Source organism: Drosophila novamexicana, unplaced genomic scaffold (genome assembly GCF_003285875.2).
Source record: "Drosophila novamexicana strain 15010-1031.04,08,12 unplaced genomic scaffold, DnovRS2.1 tig00000193-arrow-pilon, whole genome shotgun sequence".
In the NCBI taxonomy this organism is placed as follows: domain Eukaryota; kingdom Metazoa; phylum Arthropoda; class Insecta; order Diptera; family Drosophilidae; genus Drosophila; species Drosophila novamexicana.
This window is the reverse complement of record NW_020824787.1, coordinates 310,269-334,334: the sequence shown is the minus strand read 5'-3', so window position 1 is coordinate 334,334 and position 24,066 is coordinate 310,269. Positions and strand designations below refer to the sequence as shown.

Sequence of the window (24,066 nt, the reverse complement as noted above, 5' to 3'; positions counted from 1 at the left end):
TATTTGCGGCACATCGAAGTTTAAATACCCTAAAATACACTCAAGTGGCTTGAAAGTGAGGTAATATTAATGCCCTATTTCAACAGATTATTCCCAGAGTAACCATATGATATAGTAGACCGATTTGAAATGATTTTGCTCACACTTAGTTGAAAGGTGAAACCAGATGCCTTGAAAACCCGTAAAGTTTTCTATTAGAAAACTGATCTTATGAATCTATCTTTCTAAAAGAGTCATTTATTTTGATATATATATATATATATATATATATATATATATATCTCACAAGAACTTTATTTTCGTTTGAATTATATGGCAGCTTCTTTTTCAGCCGATCAGGCGACCTTTCCTTTTTGTAAATCTTTATTTAACTGTATCGAGTTTCGGGGTTTATTAAAATCAAAAATGCCCGAATACTAATAAATTGCGCCTACAACAATAAAACAGAAAGTTTTATGATATAAAACGATATAAAGCTGAGAGAACACTGAAAAGTCGGTTCTGCTGGTGATACTGATCAAGAATCTATATACGTAACAAAATAATAAAACCTTTTACAAGGCATACACAGCACCAACAACACCAACTACAACAAATGGGAAGTGTGTGTTTAGGTCTGCGTCTTGGGGAAGTGGCCTAGAAGATGTACTGCCAGCTGGTTGCTTCGTTAATCTGGCTACTGAACCCTTACAAGTTCAAGAGAACTTCGGCTGGGTAAACATAAGTCAACTTCGCCCGAGCAGCTGAAAGTCCTTCAAAGTGCCTTTATGGTTTTAGCCAAGTTTACTAATTACAGTTATTCCGGTGGAAAAGTTAAAATGAACTAAAGATGAGTCATTAGAATTGCTTAGGGTTGGGTCTGTCCATAAGTTCTTTGAGCTTTTTACAAGCGAGTTGTAACTATAATTATTATTTTCACATAATCTGACATTTCTTATCAGTCCGTAAGACTGTTAATAAATGTACGCTTAAGTAGGATAAAGTTGGGCATATTGAAATTGCAATTTTTGTTAATAAAACTAATACTTAAGATTCTTTTTTAATATTAATATAAAGATATGTTTTAGATATGCTATTAAGGTTAAGATTATGATTTAATTACGGGATTTAAATAGTAGCAAAATGTATATTTAAGAAAGTTCAACCACGTCATCGATATCTATTATCTATATCTATTGTTGGAGGCAGAATAATAATAAGTAATAAATAATAACAATGCCTAATTAATAATTAATATATGATAAACAATCAATAGTAATAACTTTATAATAAATATTTAATAATAAATGAATTTAATAAATAATCGTTAACAAATAATAAATCATTTATAAATTATTTTTATAAGCCAACAATGGCCTTAAAAACTCATAACTATATATATTTATATATATACATAGTAATATTTATGTGAAGATATACATATATATATATAATATCTACGAGTCGAGCATTCTTTACAACATCGATATGCATATACTACGCATTATATACAACAACAAGTTCTCTCTTTATGTCTGTCTTTAGGATATCTCCTGGTCGCGCATTCTCTACAACATCGTTCTACATATACATATATCTACTTACTCTTTTATATCTGTCTACATGGTATCTCCAAGTCGAGCATCGTTCTTAGCTATTTTATACTTTTATAATGTTATATAACCGTTGCCACTTAGCACCTTGTACACATCTAGTTAACAGCCCTGCACTTTATCATGAGCCGCGTCTAATTTATGTAGCGCTTGTAAAACTGTAAATTGGGGTCCAGTTTTTGCATCTTGACGCGTTTTCGTCAGACTTGGCAAGTGGCTGTGTGCAATTTTGGCCGCTAATTGGCCAACACTTGCACTGCCAGCCGCAATTTATGGCCAGTTATTAGTCGACTCTCGGCTCGGGTCTGTTAAACACGTGACTATTAATCAGGCTACCAAAACGCCGACGGGTCAACACTTAAATTAACAGCCTTAAACTCTTGTCAAATTAGCAATGAGTTGAGGCAAATTTGGCTGCACAAATAATGCAAATGATTTACTTAATAATCCTTCAAGAGCTGCAGGCAACCGTCAATTTGTGTAACTCGTTGTAAAACTAGTTCCAATGAACTTTAAATAAAATTGGCAACAGAGTCGAAAATGAATTTATCAGAGTAAATTAACAGTTTTTTTGAGTTACATTTTGAGCTACAAGGAAATCTAGAAAATTAAATTAAACACATAAAACTGGTTCCGGGAAAAGCTTACAAATGAAGGCATAATTGTTGTAATAAGGTCATAATGGCAAAAGCTAAGGTCTCATGCTCGGAAGTAAATAGTTAGAAAAACTTAATTAAGACAGCTGAACAAAATATTTATAGGTTTTCATTCCAAGAAAAGTATTTACACTTTTTAGATGTAATGCATATTATGAACAACAGAAAGCACACGTTAAACGTTTCAATTTCATTTTTGGGAACTAGTTCTCAGAGTTAACAAAAAGTTTTCTTTACAACAAGTTTTTGGCTAAAAATGACTTTATTACATATACCTAATAAGTCTATATAGCTATTATACCAATACCCATTCTACCTATTTCTATCATACCTAAGAACTACATAAAAAGTGTTACCAAATGGCAAAAGAAGTAAAGTTCATAGGTGAATAAGCGAAATTAAGAAACTAGAGTTTCTTATTCAAATTATTAATACAGGATGAACACACAATAACCCTTTTTATACCCTGAACCCAATAAAAATGGGTATAAGGGTATATTGTATTTGTGCAAAATCCAAATGTATGTAACAGGCAGAAGGAAGCTTCTCCGACCCCATAAAGTATATATATTCTTGATCAGCACCAATAGCCGTCTGTCCGTCTGTCCGTCTGTCCGTCCGTACGTCCGTCCGTCCGTCCGCCCGTATGTATGAACGCAAGGATCTCAGAACCTATAAGAACCTAGAGACTTTTAGATGAAGGTGCTCCTAGTGCCTGCACAGATCGAGTTTGTTTCCGACAATCGATAACTTACTTCGTTTCCAAGCAATCGATATCCTGTTTTTTGGGCAATTTTGGTAAATAATAAGAGCTAGAGTCACCAAACTTGATATATAGGGTTCAATGTATCCCCTAGTCGGGAGCTCCCGACTAGAACCTCTTACTTCTTTCACTTTATTCTACCCATAACCTTCGAAACTTGTAAGGCTATTTAAATGTCACGATATATGTCATGATATAGAATTTTATTTAAATATATATCTATCGGGCGTATATACGAGAATAGGAATTTGTGTTAAGAATTCACAAAAATCATTTTCAAGATTCCAACGAGAAATATTCTCCCTCTCCTTCACCCTCTCTTTCCATTTCACATAAACATAGTTTTAGATGCTTCACAAAAGAGACGCATAAATAATGTGATACAGTTTCATTTTCTTTGAGGCCACCTGACTGATTTTTATGGCCTCGACTGTTTAAAATACACATTTTAATTGTCTCGATATTGTTTGCTCCGATTTGTTGCATGTGGCATTAACTGAGATTGTTATTCTAGTTTTCATTGGCAATCAAATGGCGCAGGCTTGGAAAATGCAATTTCGGAAAACATTTTGCTGACAAATTTGAAATTTGAAATTTTGATTGCAAGAACCTTCAATAAAATCGCATTAAAATGCACATAAATAAATATGAAGCTGAATTTTTAAAAAACAAAATATTAAAATGGTATTAAAGCAAAATTTTAAAATAATAAATATACTACATATTGGCAGCCTGTCAAATTCACGAGAGTAAAAATATTTATCTTTAATTCAAGAATTTGTTTTTCCTGCCGTTGTCTGCGTGAGGCCGTAACAATTGCCGGGCTTTATTTGCAGAGTGCAACAAATTTTCCACAAACTACAAACTACAAACACACATATATATATTTTCATCTGTTTTCAAGCGAAATAAAATGCGATAAAAATATAAAAAATAAACGTAGCGAAATGCCTACAAAAACGGCGGCGACGTCCAGTAAACAAAACGGCGGCAACACAATGGGGCCAGCGTACAGTGGCTGCTAAAAGTGCGCGCACAGCCAAACAACCGGCAACGTCGACAGGCGCTTTTCCGTTTATTGCACTTGCAGCCCCCTTTTATTCGCCCGCCTAACCCCCTGGCCATGCCACTGGTCAGACAATTTGCAGTCTTGTCTGCGAGGCTGCCTGCCAAAATTGTAACCCCAGGCATTTTTACACGCCGTTTTTTACAATTTTATTTCATTTTTGTTATTTTTATTTTCCATTTTTTCTTATTTTTATTTTTATTTTTGGTTGCACATTTTCGTGCCGCACGCCATTTTCATTTCTCGCATTTTTCTCTCGCTTTGCCGCAGCATTTTTCATAATTCTTGAGGCAGTTTTTGCCAAACTTGCAAAGTTTTTACAGTGAGGAAATTATATTTTGGCATCGCGTAATAATCTCTCGCTTTTACCAAAAAAAAAAAAAGGAAAGGCCAAAAATATTTCACAGTTGCACTCTCCAGACCAGGCCGCACCCTGCCCCCAAAACTTGGCCCTGCCTCATAAATACAAAGTTGCAAGCGTAGCCGTCGAGGAATCATAAATATGTCGTCGTTGTCGTTGTCGTTCTTGTTGCTCTTCTTCTTGCTACGGTTGTTCTTGTTGCTGTGGTAGAGCCCAAAAGTCTATATCATGTATCTCTCCGGCAGTGTGTGCCCATACATTTTGGGCACAAAATGCTACAAAATCTATGTAATAACTCGGGCGATGGGAATGCGGCTGTGGTTGGGGGCTTGGGGCGTTGGGGCGTTGGGCGACGCCGGCAAATGTAGACAAAAAGTTGTGAGAAGTTGTGAGTGGTAAGTGTGCGTGTGGGGCATGGGATGCCGAAGTGAATTGCCGAGCACAGTGGGGCAAACCAAATGCATGCTTGGCCACGAAAGCTTTTAAAAACTCTTTTAAGGTCAACTTGCACAGTAGACAAACCGAGCTATAGCTAGTCTATAAGCCTTGCAATCTTTTTAATAAAAAATATTGAAAAAATTTATAATAGCTTTTATGCAAGCTCCAAGTTTCAACTGCATATCTGTCCTGCACAGTGGAAGAGCATTTAAGCGAAACTTTTACTGAACTCTGCACAAAGAGGGAGACAAAATATAGAAAATATTTCATTAAACTTACAAAAGCGCATTGAGCTGTTTTGTCCTTGGATTTCACATACTGTAATTTTTGCGAAAATTCATTAACTCAAGGCCCACTGTGCCGCCCGACGCACAATGGCACAAAAGCTGTTGTCTCTGCGACATAGAGAGCCCACTAATGGTATATCTTAATGTCTGGAGCACATTGTTGTTGCTCAACTTTAAATCGTTTAATAAAGAGTTTGAGAAAAATTTTTAGAAAATACGACGCAGAGATTTAAAGCTCGATAATGCGTGTGCGACAGCAACATATGAGGGCCTTGGCGAGTGCCCCGGGGTAGGGGCAGCGCGATCTGAAGATCTGAAGATCTCGTCAACACTTTAAAGTCATTTCTTTGGGCTGGTTCCGATGGGATTGCACAGCGTTGAGATTATTGTGGAAAAATCAAAGCCCAAGTCAATAATCGAATCAGGCGCATACAAATTTGTGGCACGCGGGGGCGTTCCTTAAGTTTATCACAGCATCTGCCCGGCTATCCCCTGACAATAGAATTGCTGATGAGCTGCGGCGTCGGCGCCGCCAAAGCGTCATTGAATTTGTAATGCAGGCCACAGGCGATACAATAATGGCATACAAAATGCGCCTCCAAATGAGTTGAGCAGATGAAGAGCTGACATTGAGAGCGAGCCGCAACTGAACTATATAGTATATACCCTGTATTTCTGCTTCCACTGCACACCCCTTGCTTATGCTACAGCTCCCCAGGCAGTCGTTCAATTTGAATTTCAAAATTGACGTCATCCACAATGCGCATATGATTTACTTGTTGATTCAAAAAGGCTACCCAACCACGCCCACCTCGTCTCGGGCCACATTAGATAAGCATCTTGAGGGAATTGCAGCTGAGACTTAAAGCTAACCGCGTGTGTGTGTGTGTGTGTGCAAAAATGCGACTGCTTAGAAGAAAAAAATATATGAACAAAAAAGAGTTTTGCGTTTAACGAAGCTTAAATGCTCTTATACGAGCGGAAGCTTTAAGCTGAACTCATTTTACTTGATGAGAAACAATAAAGCATGCTTAAAACTCAAGGAAATTGCCAAATCAGTGCTGAGAAAAAGCCATTGGAAAATGTAAGCTCTGTATATTTCATAACAGTATTGCCTAATAACAATTGAGATAATTTTTAGTAAACGAAAAAGCTTAAAGCTGTTAAAAAATAATCTATTAAAAACATTAAAGCTCGCGAAATTGCACGCAAGACAGTTTAAGCTAGCATTTAAGATGATGGTTGTTGGTGAAGGGCAAATAAATGCTTTAAGTATAACTAATAAAGCAATATTAAAGCTAAGAGATCTAATCATACTAAAGCCCAGTTAAGTTTAAGTGTTGCCTGTAAGAAATATCATTATAGAGGTAAATATTTAAAGCAGGTTGCATATATTTGTGTATATCCTGTATATTTTTAAATATGATATTTTTATTTTTAAATATTATACTGATTATTTTTAAATATGATACTGATTCAAAAGTCTCGAGTTTAGCAAATTTGCTTAAGTCACAACAATAAAGCTCGCTTAAAGCTAAAAGTTTTACTTGTACTTTCTGTTCTTAGCTGAGAAAGAGCTTGCAGCTCGCGAGCTTTAAGACCATCATATTATACTCAGTCGTAAAGGGTATTTCGATTGAAAAAAGCCTCTGTAGAAATACGACAAATATTTGCAGCTCATTTGAGGATATGGTAAAGCAGCTTTTGTAAATTTGGCGCATTTGGCGTTGACGGCGACTTTTATGGCCGACAAATGAATGCAACAAAATTTTGTGCGACGAAAATTGAAAGAGACAGCAGTGCAACACGTAATTAGCCAAACGAGCCTAAACAGGCTAACAGACTGCCCGACTTACTAACTGACTGACTGACTGACAGACTGGGTGTTGAACTGAAAACTCAGACCCTAGACCAAGTAGGAGGTTGGCTCGTTGAGTACGCCTTAAACGAAAGTGCATCGAAAATCGAAAACCTTTTGCTTTTAATTGCAGAAAACGAATTTAGAATTTGTATCATTTTCAACTTGGTCGATTTAATTGGGCGTTAATGACTCTTTGCATTAAGCGTAGCCAATTAAAACCGAACCGACTCTAGAGAGGCGTTGTTGTTGTTGTTTGTTAGATAAATTAACTAAGCTGAAATTTAATTGTGACCATAAAGAATGCCGAGGCTGTAGCCGGAGCTGCCGCTCAGTCTACGGCCAAACTCATTTTAGTTAATGCCTCAAGTTCAGTTGATGCGAAAAACGAAAGTTTTTCCAGTTGCCTGGCTATTGCATGTGGCACGAATTCCGCTTGTGGCACATTACGTATACGCCCCGTGCATTTATCAGTTTCCTCTTCTTCTGCATGTTGCAACTGTCGCCTATTCATTTGTGAATATCGTAAATTAAATAATCAGCTGGCCGCACAGTTGTGACCTTCAATGTGCACAATGAACTTGGCCGCTTAATGACTTTCTTTTGTTCGATCGGTTACTCCAAAACTCGCCCTCCTTCTCCCGAATCTTCCGCGATTTGCATATTTACATAAATTTGCCTTTGTAAACATTTAAACTGTCCGTCAGTTTGTCTCACTTTGGTTGTCTCTATCTGCATCCGCGCGATCTTTGTGGATCTACCAAAGCGAAGAGCCGGAGGCGCAAAGACACAGAAAGCAGTTGTTTTGTTTCAGATATATCCTATAAATGTGAATTAAGTGGGTATTTAAAGGTGCAACATGCGATACTAACTGATCAGCAAATTGCTTTCGGTGAATTAAACCTTCTTAACCTTGTCTTATTGGTTAATTATTTTTATAAATATCATAAAACACTTGAAAGCTTTAAGGTGAAACTATTCTGTTGGATAAACACAGTTTAGATAGATTTTAACTAGATTGTTGGGCAACCTTCTAAAAACCTAGGTTAAGCGCAGTAACTTGGTACAATTAGGCACACTTAAAGCTTAACCTATATGCTTGCTATATGTGAACATTTTGGGATTTGGGATGCTTTTGAGCGCTTGATTTTATATTGATTCTCAGTAGATATTTTGGGCAGGTCTTAAAGCTAAGGGTTTATTTTTTGATTATCTTAGCGATTATTCTGACTAAGCTATGCTTAGTTATATTATGTTTATTTGTTATATAGAAGACTCTGTTCAAGCTTCAGTACTATGTGCTCTGTTCTATGCTCCATTCATTGATTTACATTTCAAGGGTATTTGTCTTACAATCGTTTCTATTTAGCTGCGCACAACTGTAAACAGTAGCCGATGTTAAGCTTCTACTGTCTGTGCTGACTGTCTCGGTAGCTCAATCAACTGGCAGCAGCAACTATTTTTGGTGCGCTGCCAACAACAATAACAACAACAATAACAAGAACAACAACTAAAACGGCGCCGTCGCATGCCAAAAACGCTGAAAGTGGCGGCTGCTTTTGACCCACTGACTGATATACAAAAAAAAAATAAATAAAATAAAATGAAAATAGAAGAAAAAGTTTGCTCTTTGCTGTTGTTGGCTGCTTGCCGCCTGTCGAGTATCCAGTTTTGCATTGTTGCAGTTGCAGCTTGCAGTTTGCAGTCGCGCGATTGCAAATGCAATTAACTTGTTTAACATTTCGGGCGCCAGTTGATCTCCGGCGCTGGCACTTGGCCCGCGCCCCCGCAGCGTCCGGGAAAAGTAACTCAATTCCAAAGCGTTTTCAACTTTTCACTTAGAGGAGCTCGCGCTGTCGCTGGTTCTCTGAATGTCACAGCAACAACAACAACAATAACAAATGTTCCACAAAAATATTTCATTTGAAGTTGTCAAACTTTGAACCATAGAAAAATGTCTGCCACATCAATTCAGATACATATTTGCATATAGCACTGACAAGCCAAACAACAGATAGAAGCAGCAAGAGTGCGTAGTTGTGCTCGAATAGGACATACCCTGTACAACGAACTAAAAGCTTGAATTGTTAAAGTGTATTAAAAACATCCAATTCTGAAATCAAATTTGTTTTAAATATAGAAAACAGATATAAGCAATATGTGTGCACAATGGGTTGTGCTCGAATAAGAGATACCTTGTAAATTGAACTGAAAGCTTAATTTTAAAAAGTTTCTAACGAGCTTTCAGTTCGTAAGTAAAATACATTTGAAATATATAGAAAACAAATAAATGCCTCCTTTTAAAATAAGCAATTGAGAAAATGGCAGGAAATGTTATTAAACATTTTGGCTATTTTTGCCTGCAACATGTCAAAAGGCAAATCGACATATTTGACTCCTTAAATAATGTTCCTTAATATTTTAAAGCATTAGAAAATCTAGGTGTTAGCACTTCATTTGATTGACTGATTCAGCGTACAGCTGCGATGCAAGTGCAAATTGGAAATGTTTATTAGCAACTGCGGAATAAATTGTGCCGAACGGTTGAATGAAACTTCTTCAACCGAACGAGTTCAAATAAACAGAATAATAGAAAGAGAGTATGGAATAGAAAAGAAAATATTAATATTAGGTTTGAGTGTTGGTAAGACTTTTAATGGGAGTCCCTTCATCAACTTAGATATTTATTATTATGCCTCATAATATTTATTTGTATATACCCTATTTTTCAGCCATTTTCGTTGACTACAGGGTATTGACAACGACAACAGTGTCATTCACCGCAAAATGTAAAAGTTTTACAAGTGATTTTAACTTTTACAACTGTGCAACCCGCCAGATACTGCCGGGACTGAGGGGCACTGATAGACTCTCTCTCTGTGCTGGCTCAGTCTACAATTTCCAATTAATAATTCATAAACATTTGCTCAGTGTTCTCAACTCTTCTTCTTCTTCGTTTTCTTGGTCTTCTTCTTGTACTACTTCATAAACTTCTGACTCTGCTGCTTTGGTGTGTCAAAAAACAAATGCTTTTCCACCCACCCACACACACACAGCCATTGTAGCTGTTGTGGCTGTGCCTTGGCCCTTAACAGAATTGCCAACACTTGTTGTTCAAAGTGTTTTTCTTGGCAATTTGTCTGCTGCATAAGAGGAACACTACAAAAACAACAAAAACAGAAAACAAATTTATTTATGCTGCCTGCTTGTAATTGGGTTACCAGTGGAGCCGCAGCAGCTGATGTCTGGCATGCACAACAGATACAAAGATACACAGCTACAAAGATACATAGATACAGATACAACGTTACAGTTGCAGCAGTAGCGCGCGCGTTGCATTTGAAGATGCTAAGTGAAGTGAGTTTCAACTTGTATTTTTTTTTTTTTTTTTTGCTTTTCTTGAATAGCGCTTGAATAGCAAATGAGTGCACTACTCATACTCATATTTGTCTGAGTAATGAATGGACTTTTTTTTTCCATCCAGCTTAATTTTTTATGTGCATTTTTTATGGGCTTTTCCTTGATTTTTACGACGCTGCAACGTTTTGTGGGCTTACTAAGTAATAACCGAATGATCTGCTCTATAAATCACAGATGAGCCGAAGTTCTAATGCCAACTACCTTGCTTCAAATTTAATATCTCGCATGCCATTGCCTTAGCTATTTCCTGTGTCCCCAAGTTTCTATTTTTGTAGTTCTGTTCAATCCAATCATCCATTAGTTTAGTCCAATGCTCAGCACAAATTTCAATTTTCCTAATTGCCAAACGCATAACACGCATTCACAGAGTGGACTCTGCCAAAAACTCTACCCAAGCTTTGCTTGTTTATAAAACACAGCAGAAATGGCCAAGTCGAAGTTGCCACGCTAGGAAATACCCTGCAGGCAGCTGCAGGACTGTTGCCTTACTACCGATAAGTATCGATGGCTATCGATATGACCTATTATAACAGGCACACACGCAAGTTACGACATTCGCTAGGGTAGAATAGCTCCTATCGAATATCGTAACTTCGGTTAGGTACATTGTTGAATGCGATAATACGATATTTGATTGTGTCCATTATCTATTTATGAACATTTTTAAATATTTTGCAATATGACAAAAATATGACATCAATATCATCGAGTATTCTATTAATTGTTATGCGGACGATAGATGCCTTAATATATTGAAATTTCTCTCAGTGGATCTTATATGCTGGTCGAAATAATTTTATCGATTCAAAAAAGTGTTTATTGTAATCACATTATTACTATTTGGTGCAAAAAGCAACAACTTTTGTTTTTCCTCTTAAGATAACATTTCGAGAGTCCTTAAAGAAGTTTTGTTATTGGTAACAGATTATAATAGACAAATATTTTGCAAATTAAATATATTATACAATTGAATATAATAATATGATTCACCTCTAAAGCCAACATATTGAGAGTTCTTAAGTTTAGTCTTTTTAAGAGACAACTATGAAATCTGCTTATGTATATATGACATCATATTCTAGTGTTAATTTATAAGAAGAATTTAAAATATACTTTTACTTTTGTTTTTGGAAAGCAAGCGAGTTCTTTGCTCAATAATAAATTAGCTTTAACGTTTGATCTATGCGGCTTCTGATGCCGATTAAGTCATAAACATAAATAAATAGGTTAAAAAAAAATGCATAAATAATAAATATACTTATGAAAACGTGTTCCATTTTCATGCTTTAAATATTAGCTTAACCCATTCCTATGGGTAAAGGGTATTATAAAGCTCATGCATAACTCATAAGTAGGCACCTTCACTCTTAGCCCATTTCGAGCACACATTTATTGGCCTCATTTGAGAGGCAGATAGGAAAAGAGAGAGGGGGACTGGGAGAGAGAGAGAGGGAAGAGGGATGTGCCTTTACATATTTTTTCTTTGCATAATTGTGCGACTTACAACAAACAAGAGAAAACAATAAACAAAGAGGAAGTTTTGTGTGTCGAAGAAAACAAAAGTTACATCAGTTTGTGTCAAACGAAATCTAAGCCAAACAGAATGGACCATTAACAATGGGGCTATATACACCTGACTTCGCCCCCCCCCCCCCCCTTCGCTGCTGTGACCAATGGAAAATGAATGGCCGCAGCATAAATTAGCGTCAAGCTGCGAAATTGACTTTCGACACAGTTCGCAGACCAAATGGGAAACGGGTCGATAAAGTAGTTGGAAATGGGGCACACCTTGTCTTGGCACCTTTTTTTTTTTTTGGGTGACGTCTGCGTAAGGATTGGCCAGCACTTGACACCCCCTGCCCCCACCCACAGGTTCCAATTAGGCGCTTTTCTAATTGTGCCTGTGTGCAACAGGCACAGCAGACGCTGCCTGGATCCGGTTCACTGGCATGGAAAATGACAAGGCAGCAGCTGCTAAGTTGCCCCTGCCCCAGACTCAGACCCTGCCACTGTCGCAAGCCTATCCCCCGCACCCTGGGGGCACTTTTGCCTGAGGCGTTGCTCTTTCATTTGTTGCTCTTTCTTTTTTATTGATTTTTCTTGGCGTGACTTTAATTTAATTGTTGTCAGCATCTTTGAACTTTGCCTGCCACCCCCCACCCCACTCTCTGCTCACACACGGACCCAATTTCCCCTCTTATTTGTGTAAGCTAATAAATTCAAAACATTTTTGGAGCGATTATGTGGCTTAACAATCGTAATGCCCATTGAACTTGTGCCGCAGCGATTACAAAACTCGTTTCCTGTATTCATATCTGTTTTTGTTTCTTGATTGAATATCGCGAATATCTTTCTTCGTTATTCGTTATTCATGAATCGCTGGCCGTTTTCAGGTTTCTTGAACTTGGCTCTTTCAATACACATTTGCCAACTCTTGGCCCAAAACGCAAGTAAGCCTTGTTATTGTTGTGTGTCTCTTGAAAGCTGACAGGCACGGCACTCTTGAAGTGCCGTTACCTTGTTGGAGCAGCCCCTCCGGGGGCTTGGTTCTTAACTGTGTCGCCCGTTGATTGTTCATAGCAAATAACTCGAAAATTATTTATCAAGATTTCTGCGTAATGCAATAATTTCAACTTTGCTATTGTCAGCTTACGTTAAAGCACCCTGTAATACAGAAAGCAAACGGGTATATTTGACCTATAAGTCATTCAAAATGTGCTCAAATTCTTGTCAATGCATTTTTGGCCTTGTATTGTCTTTAAACTATCTAAGAAGCTAGTCAGTGTGATTCTTCTTAAATATTAGAAAATTGATAGCCCTCTTTTCAGAGTTTCGTCTCATAACTGGGTGAAAAAATAAGCCAAAAAAAAATAAAAATTGTCTAATAAGACTACAAAGTCATAGCTGGTATTTTCCTGGGTATTAAGTTGTCTTCTATCTTCTATTTAACGATTTGTATTATTATGACTTCCTGATTGTTCTTGGAACTATAGGCACAGTCAGTTCTACGGATACTATATTAAATTATTGGTATCGATTTTAATTTCGTTTTTTATTTATCAAGCAAGTTTTATAAAAAAATCTGAAAAAAAACCATCTTGGAATTTGGTAATTAGGTATACTAAAAAGATTTTGCCAAAAGTTAGAGTTGGGATCTCAATTGCATTTAACTACGAAATATCCAGAAATGAAAGACACTTTATATGAACACATAGTCTAACCTAAGATGTTCAATTCTTATCGATTTGTTGTATGGGCCAGCCCCGCATGCCGCAGACAGTTGTGGCAATTGCTCAAGAATCACGTACGCGGACATGCCCCAACGCCCACAAAATGCCTACAGACAGCGAGTGCGACTGCGACTCCAGCTCCTCGCAGCTCCTCGCAGCTGCTCGTGCTGTGGCATAAATAAGCCTAGGCAAGTGTTAGCCATGGCTGAGACATGGCTGGTGAGCCAGTCGAGCGGGGCCCTGTCAGGTGCAAAACTGTTGCCACGAATGTCACGTGCACTCGGGGAGAGTCTTTCATCAGTTGTCCGGCTGTGTGGCATAGTTTGCCATTTCTGCATTTGGCTCGGTGTCTCGGCTCATCAACATGAACTAGTTCATTCAAATTGCAATTTGCCGCGATATCCAGCGCTCCAATTGGCTCATCTACAAAGTTGGCTACCTAATCATTAAGCCATTAAATTTCAACCAAACTTGTCAGGCAATTATGCACCAGCTATTTTCAACCGGATTGCCCCACTCGCACCACTCGCCGTGGTCAACAACAAAAGCTTGGGCCAAATAAGCCACCCACAAAGTGTGGCTCATAGTTATGTTGCGTGTCGAGATGGTTTAAGCTCAGCGCATGCCAAATTATTTCCCAACAAAAGCAAATAATCACAAATACCAGAAATAGCCGGGTTAGTCGAGTATGCTCGACTGGGAAATACCCTGTAGCGGTATTTTGAGCTCTCTGGTTTAAAATTTATGCCAAACTAATTAAGCTAATAATCCAAAAACTAGAAAAGAAAATACCCTGTAGTTTGTTTTGTTCAGAGACAGCAAATATTCAAATCAAAATTGGAAAGAGCCAATATAGTAAATTGTAATACAAGACGAGGGAACATACATTTATATATATATATATAGAGATGTCTATAATAAATATATATGTAAGATTTTAGGCGCTGGAAATCAAAAGCAAATTTACAATTCTAAATGGACATCATCTTTATAGCTTCATATATGAAAGGCTATTTAATATCAATCTATGTAGATATTAATCGAGAATTATTTCTCCAACATAGCTTGTTAGATTGATTTGACTTACACCCAATTAAGGCTAGAGTCTTGCCATCTTATCTGTATTTGAAACGTCTGGCAACTCTTTGTAATTAACTTTCTGACTCCAATTAAAATATGTAAGAAATATATGTTCCACATCTAGTTAATATGGCCGCCTTGTCACATATCACAAATACAGGGTATCATAAGCAGCACAAAGAAGCAAGCACAAGACGCAGACACACACACGCACATACTCACACACTCACACGCACACACGTAAAATTAAATAGTGATAAATGATCTGGCCTGGTCGGCTGTTTGTTGTTGTTGCTGCTGCTGCTGCTGTTGGCCAGTTATTTGGCTCGAGTTTTGCATATAAATTAGCCAGAGAATGCCATTGAAATTGAGGAATACGCACATCTGGCCAAATTCTACAAGCGTTGCCATCTCGCTCGTCGACTGACCGACTGTCGACTGTCGACTGTCCAACTGATTCCGTAAACTGGGCTAACTGTCTGCCAACATTTTGAGGTCGACTAACTGCCGGCAAACGAAATGGAGATCGAGTTCTAGCTGCGGTCCGGCATATTGGGAGCAGAGCCAGCTGTATATATAGCTTTATATATATATATATATATATACAAAGAGGCAGAGAGGGGGTGGCACATCTCTGGGTCACATAAATCAAAATTGTTGTCGGGGCTAATGCGAGACATGGAAAAGCCAACGAGCAGAAGACAGTCTAAGCCCAGCCAAGTAATTAAGTAAAAATAGCCTCAAAAAAAAAAAGAGTTGAAAACAAGAGCGCGGAGGGAGAGGGGAGCCAAGGGGAAACGGAAGTGTTTATGTTTTAAAAATTATGCCTAAAGGCGCAGAGCTTATGTGTATGTGTATGTGTGTGTGTGTGTGTGTGTGTGCGGATGTTAAATAAACTAAACAAAACGAAAAGACAAGAAACGAAAATCCCTTGTGACTGTCAAGTTCATTTGGGGCGGCAGAGGGACATAAGCAGAGCCCCAAGCTCTTTAAAGAAGAAGAAGAAAAACAACAACAACAACTGCAAAAACAAAAGAAATGAAAAGTATTTTTTTCTTTGTGCGACTTGGTATAATAATTATTTACAAACGCGCCCACGCCACGTCCACAGGCAAGAGGCATTGTTCTTTAGGGTTTTAGGGAGGGGATTGGGGCAGGGGAAGATGTTGATATGTACATTGTGTGTATGTATGCATATATCTCTTGCACACACAGACACACACACACGCACACACACACAGTCTTTAGTCAGGTATCAATTACAAGTCTCTAATGCGAATATAAAAAGCAAAGAATTACAAATAACAAAAAGGCGAAATAAGCAAAACAAAAAAAAAAAAAACAGAGTAAAAAATGTTGCCTGAGGCATGACGAAGCTTAAATACTCTTGCAGGCATACAACTTCAAGTTTTTATAAAAAAGCTTGTTTCCAATCTAATAATTGCTAAAGAAAACAAAATGTACTCCATAGGGTATACCTCGATGCCGCACACAATTCATGACAAATATCTAATACTTTCCAATAGGGTATACAAATATGAGCAGCAGGAAAACAATGAAAGTTCACTTACGAGGGGGGAGGGGGATGGAAGTTATAGAAAGAGTTGCTCAGCTAGTGGGCACAAGATAGCCGCACAAATGAAGCGCAGCGCAACTCTTGACAGGTTGCGGCAGGTGCACGTGAAGGGTGAACAGTTAACAAGTTGAATGGCAAGAAGCGTCGAAATGAGAGACTGCCAAGTGGCGGGGGCGTGGCGGGGGAGTGGTAACAAATTCAAGTTGAAACTTGTCTAAAAGTAAGAACTGATGCACCAAGAATGGACAACAATAAATGGCTTACATTGGGCAGCTCAGAGTCATAAAGAGCTTTAAAGCTTGCCTTGGGCTTGTAAAAAAAGAGGAAGAAATATTTTCAGGAAATGGTATTTACAATGTTGAGATAATGTGTGGCAAAAGCAGTTGGCGATTTATTGGAAGAACTTTCAAGGGAAATCGAGTAAAATCTTAAGCCATATTGCATAGGTGCGAAAATCCCAAAGAAATAGGAACCTTGACGCTGCGAATAATTCAGAAAATGTCAGATATTATGGCAACTACTAAATTATTTATTTCCTGCGAAAGTATGCCAATAAAGTAAGCATGTGATTTCCTAACTGAATTTGATAAACTATGAGAACTAAAAAAAAAAACAAAATATCTGATTTGTAAATATTAAAATAATATAAATTAAATAAACAACTTTATATTAGCTTAACGTATGTATATTTTTAAGGAACTTTGAAAACTTAGTTTAAAGATTCCGATTCTATATTAAGCTTAGGGAAGAAATGTTTTTGATCCTGAGAAATCGAAGTCTAAATGGATGTTTACCGTTAAAATAAACTCAAGTGCAAAGTATATTACAATATAATACATTTAATAATAATAAAATAATATCGTAATAAAATTATTGTAATTAAATGTTATTAAATCATTTAGCTGCCGATTTAATGCTTCCATAAAGCCATCCACATGGAACAATAAGTGCGAGAGTTGCACAATAGATCAAAGCCAAGAATTTTAACACGTAATTCTGCAGATTCGTTTTTAACAATCCAAATATTTCGTGAAAGAATTCAGTTAATGCAGATGCAAGAAGCACATCACATCTGTAAGCTGCTCTTACATTGTGGATCACAGTTCATTAGCGGTTCGCTCTGCAGTGGCAAACAATGGTTGCACGTGTTGCATTGTTGCAAGAGCCAACAAATTGGCAGCAACAAACTTTGGCAAATCATTGACACAACTGAATTGCGGTGAAATTTTGCTGAAGTTGGGAATGGGAATTGGATGGTAGGTAGCAGCAAGTGGCAAGTGGCAAGCGGCAAGCTGCAACAGCCGGTGGCAGCTTGGGATGCAATGCACTCATTATGATGGCCACAAAAACCAAAGGAATGCGACAAAATGCAGCGAGAGAAATGACGAGAAAGAGACAGAGAGAGTAAAAGAGAAAGAGAGAGAGAGAGGGAGATGGGGAAAGCGCATTTTGGGGGCATCCCATCAAAAAGGCATCCATCATGCAATTTGTCAGGGGCGTCACATGGCGTCAATCTTGGCCAAGTTAGCGGCAATGCAATGCCCTTTTAATGGCCCCCACAAGCTGTTAGTGTATGTGTGTGTGTGTGTGTGTTTGTGTGTGTTGATTGTTTAGACCTACCCGGCTGGTGAGGATCCCTGGCTGAAGCTCTTGCCAGCTGCCAACGCAGCGGCTGCCGCTGTGTGAATGTGACGCTGCGGCGGCGTTGGCTGATGATGCGGCGACGAGGTGGCCGAAACGGTGGGTGTGCTCTTCGAGGAGGAGGAGCTGCCACCAGCCCCGCCCCCGCAGGCGCCACCAGCAGTGGCCACTTTGCGCTTGGGCGACAGCTCCTGGGCAGCATTCTCGCAGACGTTGTCCGTGCTGACGACCTGCTCCAGCATGTGTATTTTCAGCATGTTGTTGTTCTTCTTCTTGTTGATATTGGGGGGCTTATTTTGATTGATGTTGATTGACTGCTTGACGTTGTTTTGTTTTGCCTTTGATTTGTTTTGCTTTTGATTTGTTTGGTTTTTATTTTTATTTTGTTTTTTTTTTTATTTTTTTGGTTTTGTATTTTTGGTTTCAAATATTTGGATGCGTTTTGTTGCGGTTGCTTTTGGTCGACGCTGCTTTCCTTTAATATTTTTTAATATCTTTGCTTTTCACTTTCAAAGTCATTTACGGCGTGTGCTAAAGGTAGTTGGGGAATAATTTAATTGCGACCTTGCTTCAAACTTAATGCAATCAATTTGCAATTTGCGTGCACTTCAGTTTATCGAAAAGCCAATCGCTCGGAGCTGCTCAAGTGCCAGTTGATTAATTACATTTTTTGGTCAATAGAGTCAAAATTGTTTACTGTTCGTCCCGTTATCATGAAACGACTCAGCAGGTAATTTTAAGTTTTTCCAATATAATTGACAAAAGAGATACACAGCATTATTGATTAAAAAGAGCTGCCCGTATATAGTTAAGGCACTGTAAAATCTAGAGTCCTCCAGCTCGGTCAAATAAAATGCTCCAAACAATTCTCAAATATACAAAATATTTTAATTAAAGACCGGTACAAGATAGCACTCAGATGAATGAAAACTCCTAAGAGTACCTAAGTACGTAAGTGCATGACAACTCTTTGGTACACAATAAATTTTAGGTACATGTTAAGCGTAAGTTTTCGATGTATGCCAATAGCAAGCTATGTGCGTGATAAAATCTTGATTTAAAGTACATTACGAGTACTAGCAAGTCCTTCTTTACCACAAAGAACTCCCGAGTACCTAAGTTCCACCAAAGACCATGGTACACAACAGCTACCCTGAGTACATGATAATTTCCAGTTTTATGAAAGCTACTTGTGTACATTGTAAATGAATCATTTTTAGAAATAAAGCTACTTTAAATTTCATAGCCTCACCTAGGTACCAATTAAGTCCTCTAGCAGCCATGGGATATAGAACTTACAGCCAAGTACATTTTAACAATTCAGGTGTATGGCAACACCTAGCCACATAGTTTCCTTTAAGCTTCTAATTAGACGGTATCTTCTAATTGTATGGCAGCACCTAGTCGTATTCTCAACTTGGCCATATTTACTTGTTAGGATAATTCATTTTACGATGCGGCAAGCGGCAACCGGCCGCAAAAACAAATCCAATTTCAGTGGCTTTATGCGCCGTGCAGCTGCTCAAGCAGGTAGCCCAAGGCGATAAAGGCTGGGCCCCCAGGCCGGGCAAATGGAAAAATATGGAAAAAGATGGAAATTTAATAACTGAATGCAGAGAAGTCAACTTTACGGGCGCTCGTAAAACTTCATCAAACGCGCTTCGTGAAAGAAGCAAAAAACAAAGAAAATCACTCAAGCCCAAAATAAAGTGCTGGGCATATTAAGAAGTAATGCTGAAAAGCCATTGGCATTGCTTTGCTTTCTTCCTGCTTTCCTTACGCCATGTCCAACGGAGCGAAGAAAAGCGCGTGAAAATGCGTGCAATATGAAAAGGCAATGACAGTAGACACAGACACAGACATCGAGACGGGGACAGACAGGCAAACATACAAGAAACACGACAAGTAACCCGCACATGTGGAAGTCTCCTCTTTTGAGCGGGGCAACCTCCAGCCCAGGCCCGAGGAAACGGTGAACAAAACCATCATAAAAACCACTCGAGGCAGCTGTGCGGGAGCCCAAAAAGAAAAAGTTGACTTGAACCTGCCCCACTGACAATTGGCTTATGACTAGAGGGTTGGCCAACCCGCCAGCCGATGCAGGCCAGGTTGGCTTCGCAAAGGTAATGGCTGTGTGGCACGTGTCCAAGTGCCGCCAAGATGATTTATGTTGCATGGCATTGACTGAAGGCATGTGGCAACTGCTTAGCAGCGTTGTCAGGTGGTGCGGCCTAAGTGGTTCATTACGCTGGATCAGCAGAGGGAATGGGTGGCGCGGGAATGGTTAGAATGTGGCGGTGGGGGATCTATTAATTTTTTGGTTGACTCGAGTCGTTTGCGGGGCGGTACTTAAGCAAAAAGCCAGCAGAAACGCCTTTCAAACTCTTTGGCCAGGCTAAGGGCGAGCAAGTTGTCCCACCAAGCGATTATATTCGGCCTCGTCTCCGAAATGAACGTCGGCACTTGACTTGATTAGTTGGCCAAGTCTGCAGAAATCCCTAATTAATTGGGCTGTCGTTAAGTGAGCGAGTAAATTGGACATTTAAATGTCGTTTCATGTTTTTACTGCTGCTCTCTAAATAGCATTCATTTAACCATTTTCTCCATACTCAAGTACTCACATTTCTGTGATATAATCCCATTTAATGTGCTCATGTTTATGAATTTTAAGATATTTTCATTTTTCTCAATTTCCCTTTTTTATATTTCCAGATCTAATTGGTATTTTCTACATGCTCAAAGTACTCATATTTCCTTAGCATATTCTGTCCTCGGAATTTCTTGCACATATTCAAAGTATTATATATATTTATCCAGATACTAACGAATCTTTTATACATATCTAGTGTGAATATTTTTATGAGTTTTAATAATATGAACTTTTTGCTTCCTATGTAATATTTTTCAAAATTTCTTCTAAACATTCCAAATATTCGACAAGCTACAATCTCTCTCTTGTTCTAGGATTTCTTTTCCAATTCAATTTGATTCTATCCAATTTCAATTTGTGCCTAATTTAAGAGTTCTGCATGTCACTCTCTTTATTTTATATGTTATTTTCCAATGTTTAAAACCTTTTCAGTAATTCCATACATTTCTCTTTCTTTTCAATTCAATTTAAAGTAGTGTCTACTTTAACTTTCCTTCATATTGTTATCTATGCTTTCTATTTGGCGATTTACAAAATCCTTTTAGGTATTTACTTTTATTTAAATTATTATATCTAAGACCTTTTAATCATGTGTTAAATGTCTTGTTAAGCACGTCCTTCGCTATTATTTATTAATATTAATACAACACGTTTTAAATTATCAACTGGTATTACATCGTTTATCATAATAACCAAAAAGTTGCCCTGACCCAAATCGATAAGCTGCCGCTGGGAAGGAAATGAACTTTCATAATGAAATTGCCAAACATCAAATTATGCGACTTGAATCAAATTAAGAGCAATGATTTATTTTGATGTCTCTCTCTGTATTAAATATATATTTTTTATATACATATATATATATTGTGTAACACGCAACTTCCGGCGCAAATTCGTCTTTTCCGCAGATAGAAAAATACAAAAACAATTCGCACAAGCCGCGCTCAGGTGAGAATTATTTATAGATATACATATATAAACAACACAGACGTCATAAAACAAAATTAAGTGAACAAATTCAATTACGTGGCACAGAAAACAATTTTGTATATAGAAAGAGCCGAGCCGATCCCCTACACAGAGCAGCCTCTTAACAGCCCCATCAAGCAAAAAATAATAAAAATAAACCATTTTGTGCGCGCTTTTATGGTGAGGTGGCATAGTGTGAGGCCATGCAGCAGGGGGGTTGCGGTTAAATGCAATAAAAACGCATATAGAATAATTTATTTAAATCAGCAGCCGACCGACCGCCCCCATCGACCCAGAACCAACAAGAACAACGTCGACAACTTTGACGACCTTTTATGGAGTCAAGCAAAAAAATGTATAACAATTTATAGCGATATGTCTACGATTTTAGCACACTTGCTTAACGCATTTTGTTGAGGAGGGGGAGGGGGAGGAAGGGGCGGCAGACAGAAATTGTTCACAATGTGGGTTGATTGCTCAGCTAATTGTGTTTAAGACCCCGCGAGCGGGGGGCAAACGATCTGAGATTTGAGTTACCTTCTTTATACCCTTGCAGAGGGTATTATAAGTTTGTCACGTAATGTGTAAGGCATAGAAGAAGCTAATCTCCGAGACTATCTGGTATATATATTCTAGATGAGCATCAACAGCCGAGCTGTTATAACCATGTCTCAGTTTTGAAGGCAGGCAGAACAAGTGTCAGAACAGGCCAGATCGGATCAATATATCTTAGGAAACTTTTTTGTTTATCAAGATATCTTACCTAAACCAGGCATTCATTAGTTCCCCTTGATTGTCATATATATGCAAAATCTAATCAACATCGGATCACATAACTTCCATGGCAAAGATTGTTATGGTGATTGTTATGTTATAACTCAGGCTCTTCGAGCTTCCCTATTCCCACATATCTGCAAGGGTATTGAGTCTTCGGCTTGCCAAAGACTTCCCAACTTTCTCGTTTATTTTATTTTACACTTGTTATGTGTGCGACATTTTTATTGATGTGTTTTGCTCGAATGCAATTGAAATTCTTGGCACTTTAAGTGATGTCTATAAGAAAGATTGTGTATATAGATATAGAATGTGTGTGTATTAATCCAATTGGAAACTAGGCAGAGGATAAAGGCTTGATGCAATAACAATTGCTTCGGCTTCGTTTGGGATAACTATTTAATTAAATAATACCTATTATCAACAATCGAAAACTTGAAACTCTACGAAAGAAAGCAGCGTTACCAAAAATAAAGGAGAAATTCTCAAGGTTGCCTGTTGCCACATTTATTGATGCATGGGCCAGGTAAACGTCAGCTGATAAGATTAGATAAGAGCACAGACACTCGAGAGAGACTGTTGCAAAATGCTGTTAAATTTACAAATTCCTGCAATGAGATATGTTCAATTGTTGTTGATGTTGCAACTATTGTTGTTGTTGTTCAGCTGTTTGCGGCCTCATACAGTAGCTGAGCTCAAGTCAAAGTCGATGTTAACACCAACTGGAACGAAGCCAAAGTAAAAAAAAAAAATTGTTTACAGCAATTGTCGGGGCGTAAATATTTAAACACGTGTCAATTTAACAGCCAGAGGCAAGAAGCAGCACAAGTTGAATAGAACCAAAAAAAAAACAAACATGAAACAAATTCTGTAAATGTAGCAAAGCGTTAAATGTGCCAAGTTAACCAAAGGTTGGAGAGAGGGGTGAGTGTCTAGTAGGGGGGGAGTAGGTGAATCAACACGGAAGCAGGCTGAAATGAAAACCTGCCAAATTCCGGACGCAAACGGATGTAAAAGCTACCAATTTATCAGAGCGCAATATCAAAAGCATTTGTTTTTTTTGTTGTTGTTTGTTTTCTTTGTTTTTCTTCAGAGCATATAGTATATCATAAAAATACGGCCCAAACAGGGGGCCGTGATAAGCCAGGCAAAGTCATATGCGGGGTATTTATAGTCGTTGCTCGTTAGTTGACTCAATTTCGTTTGAAATGGGGCTATGTTTCGGTCTGTGGTAACGGTAAGGCCCACGAGTTGTGGGTGCCTCAGTTCCCCAAACAAAGAAACAATCTCCAAATGACGTATCGATAACGACTAAAAAAGAAAAACTCTAATCAGATTGCGAAATATTGACGTCACTGCGTGAAACAATAAGCTAGCAGAGGGTGAGAGAGAGAGAGGGAGAGGGAGAGGGAGAGCCAGGTGAAAGAGGGCAAACAAATATTTTGGTATATGTCGAGCACTTGACACACTTATCATCAGCTAATTAGGCGCGATAATAACTTATGAAAAGCCAAAAACAAATAATTTAACAAAATACCATATATTTATTTTGTTTCGGTTTGATAAGCCAAATAACTTTGCACTAAATTTTCTATCTGTTACAAAAGTCGCAAATGCACTAAAAATATGCCAAATTTGATAACTAATGAAAATACCAGAAATTTGATAAATAAATCAAGAATGTCAACTTATTAGAGAGTGACCA

The 24,066-nt window shown here is 38.1% G+C and overlaps 1 protein-coding gene across 2 annotated transcripts in view; it reads right to left on the bottom strand.

The window, feature by feature from the left end:
* The window catches only part of LOC115758584 (rap1 GTPase-activating protein 1), a 108,391-nt gene that overhangs the window by 77,623 nt on the left and 6,702 nt on the right, over positions 1-24,066 (bottom strand). The window contains exon 1 of one of the 2 annotated variants that reach the window (XM_030699303.1): positions 17,948-18,296. The exons of the other annotated variant lie outside the window; for it this stretch is intronic. Within the exon in view, the coding sequence (XP_030555163.1) occupies positions 17,948-18,225 (278 nt within the window). The 5' untranslated portion in view covers positions 18,226-18,296. Of the gene's footprint in view, positions 1-17,947; positions 18,297-24,066 lie in introns of those variants that run through there. 2 annotated transcript variants of the gene reach the window in all.